Source organism: Ochotona curzoniae, unplaced genomic scaffold, assembly GCF_017591425.1.
Source record: "Ochotona curzoniae isolate NIBS_2020 unplaced genomic scaffold, NIBS_Ocur_1.0 patch227, whole genome shotgun sequence".
In the NCBI taxonomy this organism is placed as follows: Eukaryota; Metazoa; Chordata; class Mammalia; order Lagomorpha; family Ochotonidae; genus Ochotona; species Ochotona curzoniae.
The window spans coordinates 64,361-86,117 of record NW_024466781.1 but is presented as its reverse complement, the minus strand read 5'-3'; the positions used below and the strand labels follow the sequence as shown (position 1 = coordinate 86,117).

Here is a 21,757-nt window from a genome sequence, read left to right as displayed (position 1 = left end):
TAAGTTGAATGACCACATGCACACTGTGTAGTTTTTATTAATTAAAAATTATAAATATGAGCAGTTAAAATCATGATGTGTGTAAGAGGAATGTACATTGTGTACCTTAAGTGTTGTGAAGTATCAAAGTTGAGATATGGCATGTTGAAAATTGGAGGGGTTTGGTAAATACTTCTCTACTAACTGATACTTTCTTTCCAGACGAAACAAAGCGTACACACCATGGAGAATGACAAAAAATCCCGCCAATCACAAATTACTGAAGTAAGTTGAATTTGTCTAACATTTGTAGGTCTATTGCTTTTGTACATAAATAAAATTTGGTTGTTGCTTTTATTATTCAGGAATATTATTTGATGTTAGGGTTTCAGAGGTAGACGAGCTTCAGTTTACATACACACACATATACACACATAAGGCACTTGATGAAAGTTTATTATTGTAACACTATACACATATTTGAAAAAGCTATTGCTATATACTGAGTCCTGTTGAGGTTGCTTGGTGTTTATCATATTAAGGCAGAAAAACTCTCATAAAGTTAGCTTTTAGTGGAGGACATACAGAATACATAGTTCAGAAAATTTGCTATGCCATACATGGACATTGATAAGAGGTTATGTCATTTGTCCAAGGTCACGTGGCAAATTGGTGGCAGAACTATATTCTGACTCTAGGTTCTTTCTTCCTGCTCCTCTGGGCTGCCTCTGTTGGCACGTTGTTGCCATGCTTTAGGCTGCTTTAGCTGTTGTCCACGTGGATATTCTAGGGAGTCCGTGAAGATGATCTATTGTGTTATGTTAATTGTTACTGACTTAATGTGTTTTATACTTAGGCTGAAATAACCACCGATAGCTTTCAGATAAATTTGGATTTACCTAAGCAATTGCATGAATATTCGCAACTTCAGGAAAGATTGAAACAGGTTTGTACTCTGTAGAGACTCTAGCTTTCAACTATGTCATTAGAAGCACTTTGGGCATACTTGTGAGCAACAACATATTAAGAGCCAGAGTAGATATTTTTTTCTTGTTATTATCAGAGTAAGACACTTTCTCTGCCCACTTGCAAGTGAATATTTTGGGGAGGGATACACAAGTGTATATTCCTCAGCTACTCTTTCCTGGAGTGAATGTAAAGCAGCGTATTTTATACCTTGGCCATCACAGCAGATAGCAGTTACACCCACACCTTATCCAAGGTTTAAACGCAGAGGTGATTCTGGAGGTAGATAAAATGAGGACATGTTTATCCTTATCTTCCCCATTTATATAGGTGGGATACACTCATTCACCTGCATTTCTTTTTTCTTTTCTTTTCCCAGTAACTTAACAGTCTTTCAGTGGGACACTTTGCAATGTTATGATTGTCTAAGTGCTATATCCGGGTCATGGAAAAGGATTACATTTTCTGTCTCACCCAACATTTTCCTTAACATAATTGTTTTGTTTCCTATATCACTATTCATAATTCATCAATACACTGTGTTCAAGAGATGTCAATCTTATAAAAATGCATTTATTTGAGAGGTGGAGATAAAGTTCATATCTTCTGGGTTACTCCCCAAATAGTTGTAATTTTAGGGCTGGGCCAGGCCAACACTCAAAGCTGGGAGCTCAGACTTGGTCTGCCATGTAGGCAGCAGGGATCCAGCTACACAAACCGTCACCTACTGACTCTTCAAGGTCATACTTATTGGAAGCAGGAAACTGGATGGACTGAGGCTTGAGCCACTCCATTATCAGAGAAACTGGATGTGGCTGTCGAGTGGTGCCTTGTTACATGAGAGGCTCAGGTCAATTCTTCTTCTTCTTCCTCTTTTTTTCACTCTGATGCTCTTGCTGGCTTTTTTTTTTTTATTTTGTCTTGAGACTATGTAATTTTTGGGATGTGTTGTCAAATCAATCTGCCTTTAGGCCTTCCCATTTTTGTGTCTTAGCCTTCTGAGGTCTGCTGAGTTTATTACTACTTTTCTGTCACTTTGCATTTTTTGTTTTTACAGTCATCTTTGACGCATTTCCTATTTTACCTATTTTAGAAGCAAAGGGTTTATGCCTCTAAAATAACAGAAAAAGCAGCAATCTTTTGTCATGTCAAGAGCAAGTGATGGTCAACCCAGTGTTAAGGTTGTGATAGAATCAAAAGTAGTCACAAAATTCAATGGTTTTTGCTTACTTTCAGTTTTATTATTATGTTTTTGCAAAGTCAGTTACTTTGAGAGGAAGGGAGACAGGGCATCCTCCGTCCATTGATTCACTCCCCCAGTGGAGCTAAGCTGATCAGAAGCCAAGAGCCAGGAGCCTCTTCTAGGTCTCACACACAGTTGCAGGGTCCAAGGCTTTGGGCCATCCTCAACTGCTTTTCCAGGCCACAAGCAGGGAGCTGGATGGAAAACAAGCCTGCCAGGATTAGAACCAGTGCCCATATTGGATCCAGGCGCATGCAAAGCAAGGACTTTAAATACTAGGCTATTACACCAGGCCCTTTAATTTCATTTTTTTTAGAACTTAATTTCATTTGAAAGGCATGTTTACAAGAGAGTCATTTAGAAATAGAGAGAAAGAGAGATCTTCCCCTGTCTGGTTGACTCCCCAAATGCATGCAATAGCTGGAGCTTCTTCTGGGTCTCCCGTATGGCTTCAATGGCCCAAGATTTTTTTTTTAAAGACTTATTTTATTTTTATTGGAAAGGCAGATATACAGAGAGGAGAGACAGAGAGGAAGATCTTCCGTCCAATGATTCACTCCCCAAGTGAGTGTAATGGCCGACGCTATTCCCATCTGAAGCCAGGAGCCTCTTCCTGGCCTCCCACGTGGGTGCAGGGTCCCAAAGCTTTGGGCGGTCTTGGACTGCTTTCCCGGACAACAGGCAGGGAGCTGGAAGGGAAGTGGAGCTGCCAAGATTAGAATCTGCGCCCATATGAGTTCCCGGGCATGCAAGGCAAGGGCCTTAACCACTGCGCCATAGCGCTGGGCCCAGTGGCCCAAGAATTTAAGCAATCTCAGACTGATTTCCCAGGATTTAAGCTGGGAGGAGAATCAGAAGTGGAGCCACCAGTACTTGATTGGATACCCCCAGGGGATGCAGGTCTTTCAGGCCTGACTGGTGTGCCTCAGCATGGGCCCCAGTATTCATTGTATTTTGTTTATTAGGCATCATCTGATTCTTTTGTAATTGTATATAAAAGGATTTTTGGGGTGTGATTGTGTAGGATATGCTCCAATGAAGGGCGAGTTTGACAGAGAAATTTAATGTTTATTGTTTGATAATAAAGTTATGAAGTAAATGTTTCTTTCATATATATGGACAATTTCTTTCATGAATTTATACCTTTTTTTTTTCTTTTTTACTTACCTACATAATCTCTTTTCTTCAGGCTTAGTTTGTTACTTTTAAATAAAGGATTTTCTTTCTAGGACATGCAAAGTAACAGAATGGCAGAGGGATAGAGGGAAATGGAGAAAGATGAGTGTTGCCAACCATTTTATAGGAAAGAGAATTCACACTATTAAATATTTGCATGCATTTGAAAGAATTTTTAGTGACAAACTTATCCCTAGTCATTTTACATGAACTTTAGAAAGTACCTGTGTTGGTTGGGGAATTAGCTCAGGTGGTAGAGCACTCACTTAGCATGCAAGAGGTGGTGGGATCGATAAAGTACCTGTGTTTTTGTCTCAGAAAACTTTTGATTTTATATACATATGTAAATTCGTTGAAGAATACTTAAGCCTATTATTTTGTACTACCCCAATGTGAAAGTTCTTTGCAATAGGAGTCATCTTCTTTCCTGTCTTTTTGATGTCTGTTATTGACATACCAGCCTTGTAAATGCATCTGTTTACAAACATGTATGACGAATTGCATTTTTTGTTGCAATTTCAGCTTGCTCGAGAAGCTAAAATATCGAAACAAGAGGTGAAAGAATTTAAACAGAAAATGACATTTATGCACACTAAAATACTGGCAGAACAACCTATCAATGACAGTGCAAATCACATTGAGGTAACTGGCTCTACTGATGTGTGTGACTGAGTTGGATAGAATTGTGTCTTAACTTGGAAACTTACAAGTATTTTGTTTTCCAAACAAAATAAAATGAAGCAAATCATTGCCATGGCAAATTATGAATTAAATTGGTAGGCTGGAAACTTGACAATATTCTTAGTATCATATAGCTTGCCGTCTGTACCCACAAATTTCACAGTTATGGATTCAACAAACTGTGCCTCAGATCTATTTGGAAAAAAAAATGTATTGTGTCCATATGAGATGCTGGTATCACAGATGATACCGTAACATACTATGTCATTATAAGGGCTCTTTAAGGATCTTTTAACTTGTTATTCTGCTTGGAATATAATGTGTCTAGCCATAAAATTCCTTTTCTGTATCTTTTTGACTTCTGCAGACTCAGAGTTAGGATTGTTTTTTTGTAAACACGGAGATACTTTTTCTTCATTTAAAAAAATTATTTTCTCTTTGTGAACTAATGTTTTTCAGTTATTGCTTTTCCTTTTATTTTTCATTTATTTAGTTTTTGAAGATTTATTTATTTTTATTGGAAAGGCAGATTTACAGAGACAAGGAGAGAAGAGGGTGATCTTCCATCTGCTAGTTCACTCCCCAAAGTGTAGCCATGGCAGGAATGGAGTGGATCAGAAGCCAGAATCCAAGCTCTTCTTCTAGGTTTCCCACATGGGTACAGGTGCCAAGGTTTTGGACCATCCTTCAGTTCTTTCCCAGGCCACAAGTAGAGAGCTGGATGGGAAGCTGAGCATCCATGGTGAGATCTGGCATCCATTTGGGACACTGAGTGCTGGCAGGCAGGCAGAGGATTAAGCAGTTAGGCTGATTTGTTTCCTTTAAGCTTGAGGGAGTTTCTCAAAATAATGTTTTGGTTCACTAGTTTACCATTGTAGCATTCTATTATACCCCATTTTTCCTTGCTTAATTTTATTTGAATCCATATTTTGTAGCTGAATTAAGTTTTCTTTTCTTCCTCAAACCTAATGGGGCTGTTGAGAATGGATTTTTTTAACTTTATTATTTGATAAACATCAAAGAAAAGTCAGGTTTGCTTTACTATTTTCTTTACAATCAGTTCAGATGTGTCCAATTGATGATATTTATCATATGCATTTTGAGTGTTAGCATTAAGGGATGTGATAATAATTTTCTGAAAATATTCGTTTTAGTGCCAGATTTGTTTAGGGAAAATAAATGAGTGAAATGAAGAAGGAATCTTTACCAAAAAAAAAAAAAACTATTTCAGAGCTGTTTCTATAATACTTAATTTAAGTTTTTGATAGGAAGACTTTCACGTGTAGATTTTCTCATTGGAAATAGAGCATTTGTCATGCAGAAATTATTTATAACATTTACATTGGCAGACGTTAACTTAGATTTACCTAAATGTATATTTGCTTTAACATCATTTGTTCAAAATTTGTTTCAGGTGAAGAAACATATTTTTACAGGTAAGCCTTTTTTGTTGCTGTATTTTAGATCTCCTAGTTTTTGTGTATAATCTGAAAACTTACAGGTAACTGTATTTTTTAGTGAATAAGAAAAAGCTTGCTGTAGAACTTTGTGGACGAATAAAAGAAAAATGTGAACTACTTGACAAACATAGCTTTGCGGATAAAGAGGTAAGACAGTTTTCAAAATGAAAAAGAGCCAAGAAACTATAATTTCTATGTACATAGTTTTGTGTAAATAGTTTATTTGGAGTGTAATACAGCATTATGCTGTTCTTCACTTCAACACTTAACAGGTCTTACTAATTTTGGTCATTGTGTTAGGAGTGATGTTGTCTCATTCTGGTTTTACCCTGTGTTGTCCTAATGACTTTCTTTATATATCTTTGAACCACTTGAATATTGTTTTTAGGAACTTGCTTTTTCATTTTAAAAAGCATATTCATATTTTCCTTTAATAATTTTCCTACATTTTATAAGGAAGTCATTTTTTCATTATGTTTATTTCAAGTATATTTTTTAATGTGGCTACTGCAAACAGGTGTTTTCACAAGTTGTCTCTGTGTGAAGCCCTGCCTTCCAAACCAATAAGTAAATCTTTATTAGAATAATTTATAGTTTGTGCTCACAGTGTTGGTTTGTTTCAGAATGAGAATTTAGAGGCATCTTTGAAAGATTCCAGCTTTGAGGAGTCAAATGAAGCACAAGCTTTGAAGGTAAAGAAACCAAATGGCCTCCTTCTGAAAGTTGGGGCTAAGATTGTTGCTGATGACTAACATAGACTTTATAGATAATATATTGTCAGTAAAGTAAGTTACAAAGAAGTGTGAAAGAATCATTTAGCTTTTATAACTTAAAAATGGTTAAATATTAGAAATAGGTCATTGGTAGTTAGCACATGTTTTGAGTGAGACATATTCAGTTCACGGTAGAGCTCAGTAGAAGCTCTTTGTTCTTCCTTCCAGGAAAATTCCTGAGTGACCTTTCCTTTTTTGGAAAGGTCCACATCTCCACAGGGAGATGAAGGATTCGTTCAAACAATTTCAGGAACAGTTGTCAGCAATGAATTACCTAAACTGTGTAGTGGTATTTACCTTTATGTAATCCTCAGAACATTGGGAATTATTCAGAATCAGATCAGGGATCTACATTGTAAATATTGATATGCTGCTAAGTGTTTCAGAACCGGCTCGCCAAAAATCATTGCTGTGTTCTGGAAAATAAACAAAACGAAACATGTTCCCCCAAGGCTGGTCTCAAGTTCCCAAGCTGAGGTTACTGAATGAGGAGTATTGTCATGATTCAGCTTTCCTGAGCCTGGTGTGATTCAACTCCTTGTAAGGAAAATATATTACACTTTAGTTTAATGAAGATGGATTAGGTTAAGTGATTAGAATATGTCACTACCTCTTAAAGATCAGGATGTAAAAATCATGGAGAAATAACTCAGTACGGGAGAGGTCTGCTTCCACCACCGTGAAGTTAGAAGGTGGTAGTCATTTCAATTAGGTGTAGGAGTTCAATTCCATGTGACAGTTTCAGTCACTGATGTCTTTCTTCATCAGAACATCTGTTTATCATTAAGAAATTCCTTTGTGCAGTGCAAAGGATGGTATAAATTGTGTTGCAAATATGGTATATCTATTAATGCTTTCTTGTATAATAATAATATGAAAAACATATTGGTAACCTCTTTAATTTGGTGACCCATTAAAACAGCATTCCTTGTAGCAATTGACTAATGGTTTGACAAATTAGAAGAATTTTAGAAGGCATTTGGCTTGCTAACAGAATAGGAAAACTCAATAGCAAACATATTTACTCAACCTGGAGTATAAGTGTAGACAAAATGAAATAATGGGATATGGCAGCCTGTTGTGAAGGCATTTCCGTTATGTAACATACCAGAAAAGTTAGCTAATTGGATATTTTGGAATGTTTTTTTCTTATATTACTATTTAAGAAGACATAGCATTTATTTTCAGGGGTAGTAGTCATAATTGAATACAAACTGTGATAGAATTTTCGCAAATTTAGTAGTTAAATCTACAGAAAATGTTAAACCAGTAGAGCAGTAGAGTATTTCTGATTCAGGTCAGAGAATTGCTATAAAACTAGCCAAATTTAGAGAGCTAGGAATATTAAGTGTTTTTTTGCAGTACAATAGAGCTTTTAAAAAAAAAATTTATTTTTGCCTGCTTTATATTTGAATCTTTTCATTTTGTTTTTTTCAATTTTAAACAAAGTCTGTTGAAGGCTCGAGAATGGCAGAGGCTTATTATTGTATTTAAAACCCAATAGGAATAATTTTCATTTTAGTATTTTTTAATTGCACAATTATTTTTTTTACAGATTTATTCATTTTTATTGCAAAGTCAGATATACAGAGAGAAGGAGAGACAGAGAGAAAGATCGTCCGTCCAATGATTCACTTCCCAAGAGAGGTGCAATGGCTGGTTCTGTGCCAATCTGAAGCCAGGAACCAGGAACCTCTTGGGTCTTTCACGCAGGTGCAAAGTCACAAAGCTTTGGGCCATCCTCCACTGCTTTCCCAGGCCACAAGCAGAAGCTGGATGGGAAGTGGAAGTGCTGGGATTAGAACTGGCGCCCGTATGGGATGCCTGTGCATTCAAGGCTGGGACTTTAGCCACTAGGCCACGCGGTTGGGCCCAATTGCAGAGTAATTCAATATCAAATATCATGAGGAAATCTTTATTTTTATTTAATTTTGATATTATTACAATGTAGTGAATTAGGTTGTTTCATCCTTTTGTTTTATAATGCTTAAGAGTAAAGGTTGGCAAACTACACACTGGATTGTCCACCAGTTTCTCTTTTCTGTTTTATTTTTCATGATACAGTTCCATAGACTCAAGGATTTTCCCTCTCACCCCACCTGTTTTTCAGTTTAAAAAAAAAAAAGTTCTAGGGCACAATGCTGCTCATTTAGTTAGAATTAATTGTCTTTGTTTCTCATTAACATATTATGCGTGAATAACTGTGATAGAGATTGTGTGGCCTGCAAGCCTGAAATGTTTGTTCTCTGACTATGAAGAAGCTAGTTGGCACCTGCTAGAATTGCTAATACTTTGTTGTTTCTCTCAGGTCAGAGAATTGCTATAAAAATAGCCAAATTTAGAGAGCTAGGAATATTAAGTGTCTTTTTCTGCAGCACAATAGAGCTTTTTAAAAAATTTTTACTTTTGCCGGCTTCACATTTGAAACATTTGATTATTTTTTTCCAAAAACTTTCTACATTCACTACTGATGTATCCTATATAAGTCATTTAAGTTGAATGACCACATGCACACTGTGTAGTTTTTATTAATTAAAAATTATAAATATGAGCAGTTAAAATCATGATGTGTGTAAGAGGAATGTACATTGTGTACCTTAAGTGTTGTGAAGTATCAAAGTTGAGATATGGCATGTTGAAAATTGGTGGGGTTTGGTAAATACTTCTCTACTAACTGATACTTTCTTTCCAGACGAAACAAAGCGTACACACCATGGAGAATGACAAAAAATCCCGCCAATCACAAATTACTGAAGTAAGTTGAATTTGTCTAACATTTGTAGGTCTATTGCTTTTGTGCATAAATAAAATTTGGTTGTTGCTTTTATTATTCAGGAATATTATTTGATGTTAGGGTTTCAGAGGTAGATGATCTTCAGTTTACATACACACACATATACACACATAAGGCACTTGATGAAAGTTTATTATTGTAACACTATACACATATTTGAAAAAGCTGTTGCTATATACTGAGTCCTGTTGAGGATGCTTGGTGTTTACCATATTAAGGCAGAAAAACTCTCATAAAGTTAGCTTTTAGTGGAGGAGATACAGAATACATAGTTCACAAAATTTGCAATGCCATACATGGACATTGATAAGAGGTTATGTCATTTGTCCAAGGTCACGTGGCAAATTGGTGGCAGAACTATATTCTGACTCTAGGTTCTTTCTTCCTGCTCCTCTGGGCTGCCTCTGTTGGCACGTTGTTGCCATACTTTAGGATGCTTTAGCTGTTGTCCACGTGGTTATTCTAGGGAGTTCGTGAAGATGATCTATTGTGTTATGTTAATTGTTACTGACTTAATGTGTTTTATACTTAGGCTGAAATAACCACCGATAGCTTTCAGATAAATTTGGATTTACCTAAGCAATTGCATGAATATTCGCAACTTCAGGAAAGATTGAAACAGGTTTGTACTCTGTAGAGACTCTAGCTTTCAACTATGTCATTAGAAGCACTTTGGGCATACTTGTGAGCAACAACATATTAAGAGCCAGAGTAGATATTTTTTTCTTGTTATTATCAGAGTAAGACACTTTCTCTGCCCACTTGCAAGTGTATATTTTGGGGAGGGATACACAAGTGTATATTCCTCAGCTACTCTTTCCTGGGAGTGAATGTAAAGCAGCGTATTTTATACCTTGGCCATCACAGCAGATAGCAGTTACACCCACACCTTATCTGAGGTTTAAAGGCAGAGGTGATTCTGGAGGTAGATAAAATGAGGACATGTTTATCCTTATCTTCCCCACTTATATAGGTAGGATACACTCATTCACCTGCATTTCTTTTTTCTTTTCTTTTCCCAGTAACTTGACAGTCTTTCAGTGGGACACTTTGCATTGTTATGATTCTCTAAGTGCTATATCTGGGTCATGTAAAAGGATTACATTTTCTGTCTCACCCAACATTTTCTTTAACATAATTATTTTGTTTCCTATATCACTATTCATAATTCATCAATACACTGTGTTCAAGAGATGTCAATCTTATAAAAATGCATTTATTTGAGAGGTGGAGATAAAGTTCATATCTTCTGGGTTACTCCCCAAATAGTTGTAATTTTAGGGCTGGGCCAGGCCAACAGTTAGAGCTGGGAGCTCAGACTTGGTCTGCCATGTAGGCAGCAGGGATCCAGCTACACAAACCGTCACCTACTGACTCTTCAGGGTCATATTTATTGGAAGCAGGAAACTGGATGGACTGAGGCTTGAGCCACTCCATTATCAGAGAAACTGGATGTGGCTGTCGAGTGGTGCCTTGTTACATGAGAGGCTCAGGTCAATTCTTCTTCTTCTTCCTCTTTTTTTCACTCTGATGCTCTTGCTGGCTTTTTTTTTTTATTTTGTCTTGAGACTATGTAATTTTTGGGATGTGTTGTCAAATCAATCTGCCTTTAGGCCTTCCCATTTTTGTGTCTTAGCCTTCTGAGGTCTGCTGAGTTTATTACTACTTTTCTGTCACTTTCCATTTTTTGTTTTTACAGTCATCTTTGACGCATTTCCTATTTTACCTATTTTAGAAGCAAAGGGTTTATGCCTCTAAAATAACAGAAAAAGCAGCAATCTTTTGTCATGTCAAGAGCAAGTGATGGTCAACCCAGTGTTAAGGTTGTGATAGAATCAAAAGTAGTCACAAAATTCAATGGTTTTTGCTTACTTTCAGTTTTATTATTATGTTTTTGCAAAGTCAGTTACTTTGAGAGGAAGGGAGACAGGGCATCCTCCATCCATTGATTCACTCCCCCAGTGGAGCTAAGCTGATTAGAAGCCAAGAGCCAGGAGCCTCTTCTAGGTCTCATACACAGTTGCACGGTCCAAGGCTTTGGGCCATCCTCAACTGCTTTTCCAGGCCACAAGCAGGGAGCTGGATGGAAAACAAGCCTGCCAGGATTAGAACCAGTGCCCATATTGGATCCAGGCGCATGCAAAGCAAGGACTTTAAATACTAGGCTATCACACCAGGCCCTTTAATTTCATTTTTTTTAGAACTTACTTTTATTTGAAAGGCATATTTACAAGAGAGACATGTAGAAATAGAGAGAGAGAAAGATCTTCCCCTGTCTGGTTGACTGCCCAAATGCATGCAATAGCTGGAGCTTCTTCTGGGTCTCCCGTATGGCTTCAATGGCCCAAGATTTTTTTTTTTTAAAGATTTATTTTATTTTTATTGGAAAGGCAGATATACAGAGAGGAGAGACAGAGAGGAAGATCTTCCGTGCAATGATTCACTCCCCAAGTGAGTGTAATGGCCGATGCTATGCCCATCTGAAGCCAGGAGCCTCTTCCTGGCCTCCCACGTGGGTGCAGGGTCCCAAAGCTTTGGGCGGTCCTGGACTGCTTTCCCGGGCAACAGGCAGGGAGCTTGATGGGAAGCGGAGCTGCCAAGATTAGAATCTGCGCCCATATGAGATCCCGGGCATGCAAGGCAAGGGCCTTAACCACTGCGCCATCGCGCTGGGCCCAGTGGCCCAAGAATTTAAGCAATCTCAGACTGATTTCCCAGGATATAAGCTGGGAGGTGAATCAGAAGTGGAGCCACCAGTACTTGATTGGATACCCCCAGGGGATGCAGGTCTTTCAGGTGGAGGCCTGACTGGCTGTGCCTCAGCACGGGCCCCAGTATTCATTTTATTTTGCCTATTAGGCATCATCTGATTCTTTTGTAATTTTATATAAAAGGATTTTTGGGGTGTGATTGTGTAGGATATGCTCCAATGAAGGGCGAGTTTGACAGAGAAATTTAATGTTTATTGTTTGATAATAAAGTTATGAAGTATAAGTAAATGTTTCTTTCATATATATGGACAATTTCTTTCATGAATTTATACCTTTTTTTTTTTTTTTACTTACCTACATAGTCTCTTTTCTTCAGGCTTAGTTTGTTACTTTTAAATAAAGGATTTTCTTTCTAGGACATGCAAAGTAACAGAATGGCAGAGGGATAGAGGGAAATGGAGAAAGATGAGTGTTGCCAACCATTTTATAGGAAAGAGAATTCACACTATTAAATATTTGCATGCATTTGAAAGAATTTTTAGTGACAAACTTATCCCTAGTCATTTTACATGAACTTTAGAAAGTACCTGTGTTGGTTGGGGAATTAGCTCAGGTGGTAGAGCGCTCACTTAGCATGCAAGAGGTGGTGGGATCGATAAAGTACCTGTGTTTTTGTCTCAGAAAACTTTTGATTTTATATACATATGTAAATTCGTTGAAGAATACTTAAGCCTATTATTTTGTACTACCCCAATGTGAAAGTTCTTTGCAATAGGAGTCATCTTCTTTCCTGTCTTTTTGATGTCTGTTATTGACATACCAGCCTTGTAAATGCATCTGTTTACAAACATGTATGACGAATTGCATTTTTTGTTGCAATTTCAGCTTGCTCGAGAAGCTAAAATATCGAAACAAGAGGTGAAAGAATTTAAACAGAAAATGACATTTATGTACACTGAAATACTGGCAGAACAACCTATCAATGACAGTGCAAATCACATTGAGGTAAATGGCTCTACTGATGTGTGTGACTGAGTTGGATAGAATTGTGTCTTAACTTGGAAACTTACAAGATTTTGTTTTCCAAACAAAATAAAATGAAGCAAATCATTGCCATGGCAAATTATGAATTAAATTGGTAGGCTGGAAACTTGACAATATTCTTAGTATCATATAGCTTGCCCTCTGTACCCACAAATTTCACAGTTATGGATTCAACAAACTGTGCCTCAGATCTATTTGGAAAAAAAATGTATTGTGTCCATATGAGATGCTGGTATCACAGATGATATCGTAACATACTATGGCATTATAAGGGCTCTTTAAGGGTCTTTTAACTTGTTATTCTGCTTGGAATATAATGTGTCTAGCCATAAAATTCCTTTTCTGTATCTTTTTGACTTCTGCAGACTCAGAGTTAGGATTGTTTTTTTGTAAACACGGAGATACTTTTTCTTCATTTAAAAAATTATTTTCTCTTTGTGAACTAATGTTTTTCAGTTATTGCTTTTCCTTTTATTTTTCATTTATTTAATTTTTGAAGATTTATTTATTTTTATTGGAAAGGCAGATTTACAGAGACAAGGAGAGAAGAGGGTGATCTTCCATTTGCTAGTTCACTCCTCAAAGTGTAGCCATGGCAGGAATGGAGTGGATCAGAAGCCAGAATCCAAGCTCTTCTTCTGGGTTTCCCACATGGGTACAGGTGCCAAGGTTTTGGACCATCCTTCAGTTCTTTCCCAGGCCACAAGTAGAGAGCTGGATGGGAAGCTGAGCATCCATGCTGAGATCTGGCATCCATTTGGGACACTGAGTGCTGGCAGGCAGGCAGGCAGAGGATTAAGCAGTTGGGCTGATTTGTTTCCTTTAAGCTTGAGGGACTTTCTCAAATAATGTTTTGGTTCACTAGTTTACCATTGTAGCATTCTATTATACCCCATTTTTCCTTGCTTAATTTTATTTGAATCCATATTTTGTAGCTGAATTAAGTTTTCTTTTCTTCCTCAAACCTAATGGGGCTGTTGAGAATGGATTTTTTTACTTTATTATTTGATAAAGATCAAAGAAAAGTCAGGTTTGCTTTACTATTTTCTTTACAATCAGTTCAGATGTGTCCAATTGGTAATATTTATCATATGCATTTTGAGTGTTAGCATTAAGGGATGTGATAATAATTTTCTGAAAATATTCCTTTTAGTGCCAGATTTGTTTAGGGAAAATAAATGAGTGAAATGAAGAAGGAATCTTTACCAAAAAAAAAAAAAAAAACTATTTCAGAGCTGTTTCTATAATACTTAATTTAAGTTTTTGATAGGAAGACTTTCATGTGTAGATTTTCTCATTGGAAGTAGAGCATTTGTCATGCAGAAATTATTTATAACATTTACATTGGCAGATGTTAACTTAGATTTACCTAAATGTATATTTGCTTTAACATCATTTGTTCAAAATTTGTTTCAGGTGAAGAAACATATTTTTACAGGTAAGCCTTTTTTGTTGCTGTATTTTAGATCTCCTAGTTTTTGTGCATAATCTGAAAACTTACAGTTGACTGTATTTTTTAGTGAATAAGAAAAAGCTTGCTGTAGAACTTTGTGGACGAATAAAAGAAAAATGTGAACTACTTGACAAACATAGCTTTGCGGATAAAGAGGTAAGACAGTTTTCAAAATGAAAAAGAGCCAAGAAACTGTAATTTCTATGTACATAGTTTTGTGTAAATAGTTTATTTAGAGTGTAATACAGCATTATGCTGTTCTTCACTTCAACACTTAACAGTTCTTACTAATTTTGGTCATTGTGTTAGGAGTGATGTTGTCTCATTCTGGTTTTACCCTGTGTTGTCCTAATGACTTTCTTTATATATCTTTGAACCACTTGAATATTCTTTTTAGGAACTTGCTTTTTCATTTTAAAAAGCATATTCATATTTTCCTTTAATAATTTTCCTACATTTTATAAGGAAGTCATTTTTTCATTATGTTTATTTCAAGTATATTTTTTAATGTGGCTATTGCAAACAGGTGTTTTCACAAGTTCTCTCTGTGTGAAGCCCTGCCTTCCAAACCAATAAGTAAGTCTTTATTAGGATAATTTATAGTTTGTGCTCACAGTGTTGGTTTGTTTCAGAATGAGAATTTAGAGGCGTCTTTGAAAGATTCCAGCTTTGAGGAGTCAAATGAAGCACAAGCTTTGAAGGTAAAGAAACCAAATGGCCTCCTTCTGAAAGTTGGGGCTAAGATTGTTGCTGATGACTGACATAGACTTTATAGATAATACATTGTCAGTAAAGTAAGTTGCAAAGCTGTGTGAAAGAATCATTTAGCTTTTATAACTTAAAAATGGTTAAATATTAGAAATAGGTCATTGGTAGTTAGCACATGTTTTGAGTGAGACATATTCAGTTCACGGTAGAGCTCAGTAGAAGCTCTTTGTTCTTCCTTCCAGGAAAATTCCTGAGTGACCTTTCCTTTTTTGGAATGGTCCACATCTCCACAGGGAGATGAAGGATTCATTCAAACAATGTCAGGAGTAGTTGTCAGCAATAAATTACCTAAACTGTGTAGTGGTATTTACCTTTATGTAATCCTCAGAACATTGGGAATTATTCAGAATCAGATCAGGGATCTACATTGTAAATATTGATATGCTGCTAAGTGTTTCAGAACCGGCTCGCCAAAAATCATTGCTGTGTTCTGGAAAATAAAACAAAACGAAACATGTTCCCCCAAGGCTGGTCTCAAGTTCCCAAGCTGAGGTTACTGAATGAGGAGTATTCTCATGATTCAGCTTTCCTGAGCCTGGTGTGATTCAACTCCTTGTAAGGAAAATATATTACACTTAATTTAATGAAGATGGATTAGGTTAAGTGATTAGAATATGTCACTACCTCTTAAAGATCAGGATGTAAAAATCATGGAGAAATAACTCAGTACGGGAGAGGTCTGCTTCCACCAACGTGAAGTTAGAAGGTGGTAGTCATTTCAGTTAGGTGTAGGAGTTCAATTCCATGTGACAGTTTCAATCACTGATGTCTTTCATCATCAGAACATCTGTTTATCATTAAGAATTTCCTTTGTGCAGTGCAAAGGATGGTATAAATTGTGTTGCAAATATGGTATATCTATTAATGCTTTCTTCTATAATAATAATATGAAAAACATATTGGTAACCTCTTTAATTTGGTGACCCATTAAAACAGCATTCCTTGTAGCAATTGACTAATGGTTTGACAAATTAGAAGAATTTTAGAAGGCATTTGGCTTGCTAACAGAACAGGAAAACTCAATAGCAAACACATTTACTCAACCTGGAGTATATGTGTAGACAAAATGAAATAATGGGATATGGCAGCCTGTTGTGAAGGCATTTCCGTTATGTAACATACCAGAAAAGTTAGCTAATTGGATATTTTGGAATGTTTTTTTCTTATATTACTATTTAAGAAGACATAGCATTTATTTTCAGGGGTAGTAGTCATAATTGAATACAAACTGTGATAGAATTTTCGCAAATTTAGTAGTTGAATCTAGAGAAAAAGTTAAACCAGTAGAGCAGTAGAGTATTTCTGATTCAGGTCAGAGAATTGCTATAAAAATAGCCAAATTTAGAGAGCTAGGAATATTAAGTGTCTTTTTGCAGTACAATAGAGCTTTGTAAAAAAAAAATTTTATTTTTGCCTGCTTTATATTTGAATCTTTTCATTTTGTTTTTTTCAATTTTAAACAAATCTGTTGAAGGCTCGAGAATGGCAGAGGCATATTATTGTATTTAAAACCCAATAGGAATAATTTTCATTTTAGTATTTTTTAATTGCACAATTATTTTTTTTTACAGATTTATTCATTTTTATTGCAAAGTCAGATATACAGAGAGAAGGAGAGACAGAGAGAAAGATCGTCCGTCCAATGATTCACTTCCCAAGTGAGGTGCAATGGCTGGTACTGTGCCAATCTGAAGCCAGGAACCAGGAACCTCTTCTGGGTCTTTCACGCAGGTGCAAAGTCACAAAGCTTTGGGCCATCCTCCACTGCTTTCCCAGGCCACAAGCAGAAGCTGGATGGGAAGTGGAAGTGCTGGGATTAGAACTGGCGCCCGTATGGGATGCCTGTGCATTCAAGGCTGGGACTTTAGCCACTAGGCCACGCGGTTGGGCCCAATTGCAGAGTAATTCAATATCAAATATCATGAGGAAATCTTTATTTTTATTTAATTTTGATATTATTACAATGTAGTGAATTAGGTTGTTTCATCCTTTTGTTTTATAATGCTTAAGAGTAAAGGTTGGCAAACTACAAACTGGATTGTCCACCAGTTTCTCTTTTCTGTTTTATTTTTCATGATATAGTTCATAGACTCAAGGATTTTCCCTCTCACCCCACCTGTTTTTCAGTTTAAAAAAAAAAGTTCTAGGGCACAATGCTGCTCATTTAGTTAGAATTAATTGTCTTTGTTTCTCATTAACATATTATGTGTGAATAACTGTGATAGAGATTGTGTGGCCTGCAAGCCTGAAATGTTTGTTCTCTGACTATGAAGAAGCTTGTTGGCACCTGCTAGAATTGCTAATACTTTGTTGTTTCTCTCAGGTCAGAGAATTGCTATAAAAATAGCCAAATTTAGAGAGCTAGGAATATTAAGTGTTTTTATTAGCAGCACAATAGAGCTTTTTAAAAAATTTTTATTTTTGCCGGCTTTACATTTGAAACATTTGATTATTTTTTTCCAAAAACTTTCTACATTCACTACTGATGTATCCTATATAAGTCATTTAAGTTGAATGACCACATGCACACTGTGTAGTTTTTATTAATTAAAAATTATAAATATGAGCAGTTAAAATCATGATGTGTGTAAGGTGTAATGTACATTATGTACCTTAAGTGTTGTGAAGTATCAAAGTTGAGATATGGCATGTTGAAAATTGGAGGGGTTTGGTAAATACTTCTCTACTAACTGATACTTTCTTTCCAGACGAAACAAAGCGTACACACCATGGAGAATGACAAAAAATCCCGCCAATCACAAATTACTGAAGTAAGTTGAATTTGTCTAACATTTGTAGGTCTGTTGCTTTCGCACATAAATAAAATTTGGTTGTTGCTTTTATTATTCAGGAATATTATTTGATGTTAGGGTTTCAGAGGTAGACGAGCTTCAGTTTACATACACACACATATACACACATAAGGCATTTGAGGAAAGTTTATTATTGTAACACTATACACATATTTGAAAAAGCTATTGCTATATACTGAGTCCTGTTGAGGTTGCTTGGTGTTTATCATATTAAGGCAGAAAAACTCTCATAAAGTTAGCTTTTAGTGGAGGAGATACAGAATACATAGTTCAGAAAATTTGCTATGCCATACATGGACATTGATAAGAGGTTATGTTATTTGTCCAAGGTCACGTGGCAAATTGGTGACAGAACTATATTCTGACTCTAGGTTCTTTCTTCCTGCTCCTCTGGGTTGCCTCTGTTGGCACGTTGTTGCCATGCTTTAGGATGCTTTAGCTGTTGTCCACGTGGATATTCTAGGGAGTCCGTGAAGATGATCTATTGTGTTATGTTAATTGTTACTGACTTAATGTGTTTTATACTTAGGCTGAAATAACCACCGATAGCTTTCAGATAAATTTGGATTTACCTAAGCAATTGCATGAATATTCGCAACTTCAGGAAAGATTGAAACAGGTTTGTACTCTGTAGAGACTCTAGGTTTCAACTATGTCATTAGAAGCACTTTGGGCATACTTGTGAGCCACAACATATTAAGAGCCAGAGTAGATATTTTTTTCTTGTTATTATCAGGGTAAGACACTTTCTCTGCCCACTTGCAAGTGTATATTTTGGGGAGGGATACACAAGTGTATATTCCTCAGCTACTCTTTCCTGGGAGTGAATGTAAAGCAGCGTATTTTATACCTTGGCCATCACAGCAGATAGCAGTTACACCCACACCTTATCCAAGGTTTAAAGGCAGAGGTGATTCTGGAGGTAGATAAAATGAGGACATGTTTATCCTTATCTTCCCCACTTATATAGGTAGGATACACTCATTCACCTGTATTTCTTTTTTCTTTTCTTTTCCCAGTAACTTGACAGTCTTTCAGTGGGACACTTTGCAATATTATGATTGTCTAAGTGCTATATCCGGGTCATGGAAAAGGATTACATTTTCTGTCTCACCCAACATTTTCCTTATGTTAAAATAATGATTTTGTTTCCCATATACCTATTCATAATTCATCAATACACTGTATTCAAGAGATGTCAGTCTTATAAAAATGCATTTATTTAGGAGGTTGAGATAAAGTTCATATCTTCTGGGTTACTCCCCAAATGGTTGTAATTTGTAGGGCTGGGCCAGGCCAACACTCAGAGCTGGGAGCTCAGACTTGGTCTGCCATGTAGGCAGCAGGGATCCAGCTACACAAACCGTCACCTACTGACTCTTCAGGGTCATATTTATTGGAAGCAGGAAACTGGATGGACTGAGGCTTGAGCCACTCCGTTATCAGAGAAACTGGATGTGGCTGTCGAGTGGTGCCTTGTTACATGAGAGGCTCAGGTCAATGCTGCTTTTTTTTTTTTTTTTTTTTTTTTTGTCACTCTGATGCTCTGGCTGGCTTTTTTTTTTTTTAATGATCATTCACTAACCTTTTATGACTGCATGTTTACTTCACTTTTTAGCAGTATATTATTAGATGGCATCTAGTCACTAAATTTAATGGTTTTTCCTTAGTTTCAGTTTTATTATTTTTTTGCAAAGTCAGTTACTTTGAGAGGAAGGGAGACAGGGCATCCTCCGTCCATTGATTCACTCCCCCAGTGGAGCTGAGCTGATCAGAAGCCAAGAGCCAGGAGCCTCTTCTAGGTCTCACACACATGCAGGGTCCAAGGCTTTGGGCCATCCTCAACTGCTTTTCCAGGCCACAAGCAGGGAGCTGGATGGAAAACAAGCCTGCCAGGATTAGAACCAGTGCCCATATTGGATCCAGGTGCATGCAAAGCACGGACTTTAATTACTAGGCTATCACCCCAGGCTGGTTAAATTCATTTTTTTTAGAACTTACGTTTATTTGAAAGGCATATTTACAAGAGAGACATGTAGTGATAGAAAGAGAGATCTTCCCCTGTCTGGTTGACTCCCCAAATGGTTTTTTTATTTTATTTTGGGTGTTTCATTTTATTTTGCTCCTTGTCCATCATCTAATTTTTTTGTACTTTTATATAAAAAATTTTGGGGGTGTGATTGTGTAGGATATGCTCCAATGAAGGGCGAGTTTGACAGAGAAATTTAATGTTTATTGTTTGATAACATAGTTATGAAGTGTAAATAGATATTTCTCTCATATATATGGACAATTTCTTTCATGAATTTATAATTTTTTTTTTAACTTATCTACATAGTGTCTTTTTTTCAGCCTAAGATTGTTACTTTTAAATAAAAAATTTTCTTTCTAGGACATGCAAAGTAACAGAATTGCAAAGGGTTTGAGGGAAATGGAGAGAGATGAGTGTGTCCAACCATTCATGCTATTAAATATTTGCATGCATTTTAAAGAAATTTTAGTGACAACTTATCCCTAGTCATTTTACATGAACTTTATAAAGTAGCTGTGTTTTTGTCTCAGAAAACGTTTGATTTTATATACATATGTAAATCCGTTGAAGAATATTTAAGCTTATTATTTTGTACTACCCCAATTTGAAAGTTCTTTGCAATAGGAGTCATCTTCTTTCCTGTCTTTTTGATGTCTGTTATTGACATACCAGCCTTGTAAATGCATCTGTTTACAAACATGTATGACGAATTGCATTTTATGTTGCAATTTCAGCTTGCTCGAGAAGCTGAAATATCGAAACAAGAGGTGGATGAACTTAAACAGAAAATGACATTTTTGTACAGTGAAATACTGGCAGAACAACCTATCAATGACAATGCAAATCACATTGAGGTAAATGGCTCTACTGATGTGTGTGACTGAGTTGGACAGAATTGTGTCTTAACTTGTAAACTTACAAGATTTTGTTTTCCAAACAAAATAAAATGAAGCAAATCATTGCCATGGCAAATTATGAATTAAATTGGTAGGCTGGAAACTTGACAATATTCTTAGTATCATATAGCTTGCCCTCTGCACCCACAAATTCCACAGCTATGGATTCAACAAACTGCATCAGATCTATATGAAAAAAAAAGTATTGTTTCTGACAGTTTCTTCTTATTGTGCTTATTCTCTAATTATATAATGCTATCACTATTTCCCTAACAGAGCTGCTAAGTATCATTTGCAGAATAGAACTGAGTTAAAATAAAGGTGTTTATGGACTGTATGTGAATGCTGCACTAATGTGCATGAGAGACTTGAGCATGTGTGGATTTTTGCATTTGTGAGTTAGGTGGCCGGTCCTTGAACCCTTCCTTTTGTGGATGCCATGTGACAAATGTATTGTTTAACTTTTTCTCTAAGCTCAAAGATTGAAAGACCTTGAAATACCTGCTAAATAGAACAATAATGAGATACTATTCTCGCACTGTGTGCAAAGCTGTAGACCTTTTTGTTTGGTGCCTCAAATTCTTAAAAGTTTGAGGCAACTGAAGGATGGAAATTGTAGACCAGAATAGATTTAACTGGGACTTTCCAGAGCAATATATGACACAGTTATATGATATTTTTGTTACAGTGCTAGAAAATTTTCCTGCATTACAAGAAAATACTACCCAATGCTGGGAAACTTCTCATGTTCTAATTTGAATACTTCTTAAGAATGTATTTTGTCTCAGTTGAACTCCTCACTTAATTATGTTTTCTTTTTAATAGATTGAAATTTGTAATCTTTATATCACAGATTGGTCATTATATAAAATATATCCTTTATGTTAATGTTCACTATTATTTGTAGCAGATAAACATCTCAAACATTTTGCCATTTTAAAATATGAATTTAGCAAGAATGAACCATT

General features: G+C 36.2%; 1 protein-coding gene and 2 long non-coding RNA genes across 3 annotated transcripts; all 3 read left to right on the top strand.

Annotated features, from left to right (window-relative positions):
- Positions 1 to 222: 222 nt before the first annotated feature.
- Positions 223 to 5,563, top strand: LOC121166783 (putative cTAGE family member 3). The gene is made up of 5 exons (XM_040996063.1): positions 223 to 264; positions 836 to 925; positions 3,887 to 4,006; positions 5,460 to 5,481; positions 5,547 to 5,563. The coding sequence occupies exons 1-5, from the start codon at positions 223 to 225 to the stop codon at positions 5,561 to 5,563; spliced, it is 291 nt and encodes a 96-aa protein (XP_040851997.1).
- A 3,437-nt stretch (positions 5,564 to 9,000) lies between these two features.
- On the top strand, positions 9,001 to 12,723 carry LOC121166779. Its single transcript, XR_005885479.1, has 3 exons — positions 9,001 to 9,033; positions 9,605 to 9,694; positions 12,669 to 12,723. It is a non-coding gene; the product is annotated as an uncharacterized LOC121166779 (long non-coding RNA).
- Positions 12,724 to 14,348: 1,625 nt separating this feature from the next.
- LOC121166778 lies at positions 14,349 to 20,661 on the top strand. Its single transcript, XR_005885478.1, has 2 exons — positions 14,349 to 14,436; positions 20,628 to 20,661. It is a non-coding gene; the product is annotated as an uncharacterized LOC121166778 (long non-coding RNA).
- Positions 20,662 to 21,757: the final 1,096 nt, after the last annotated feature.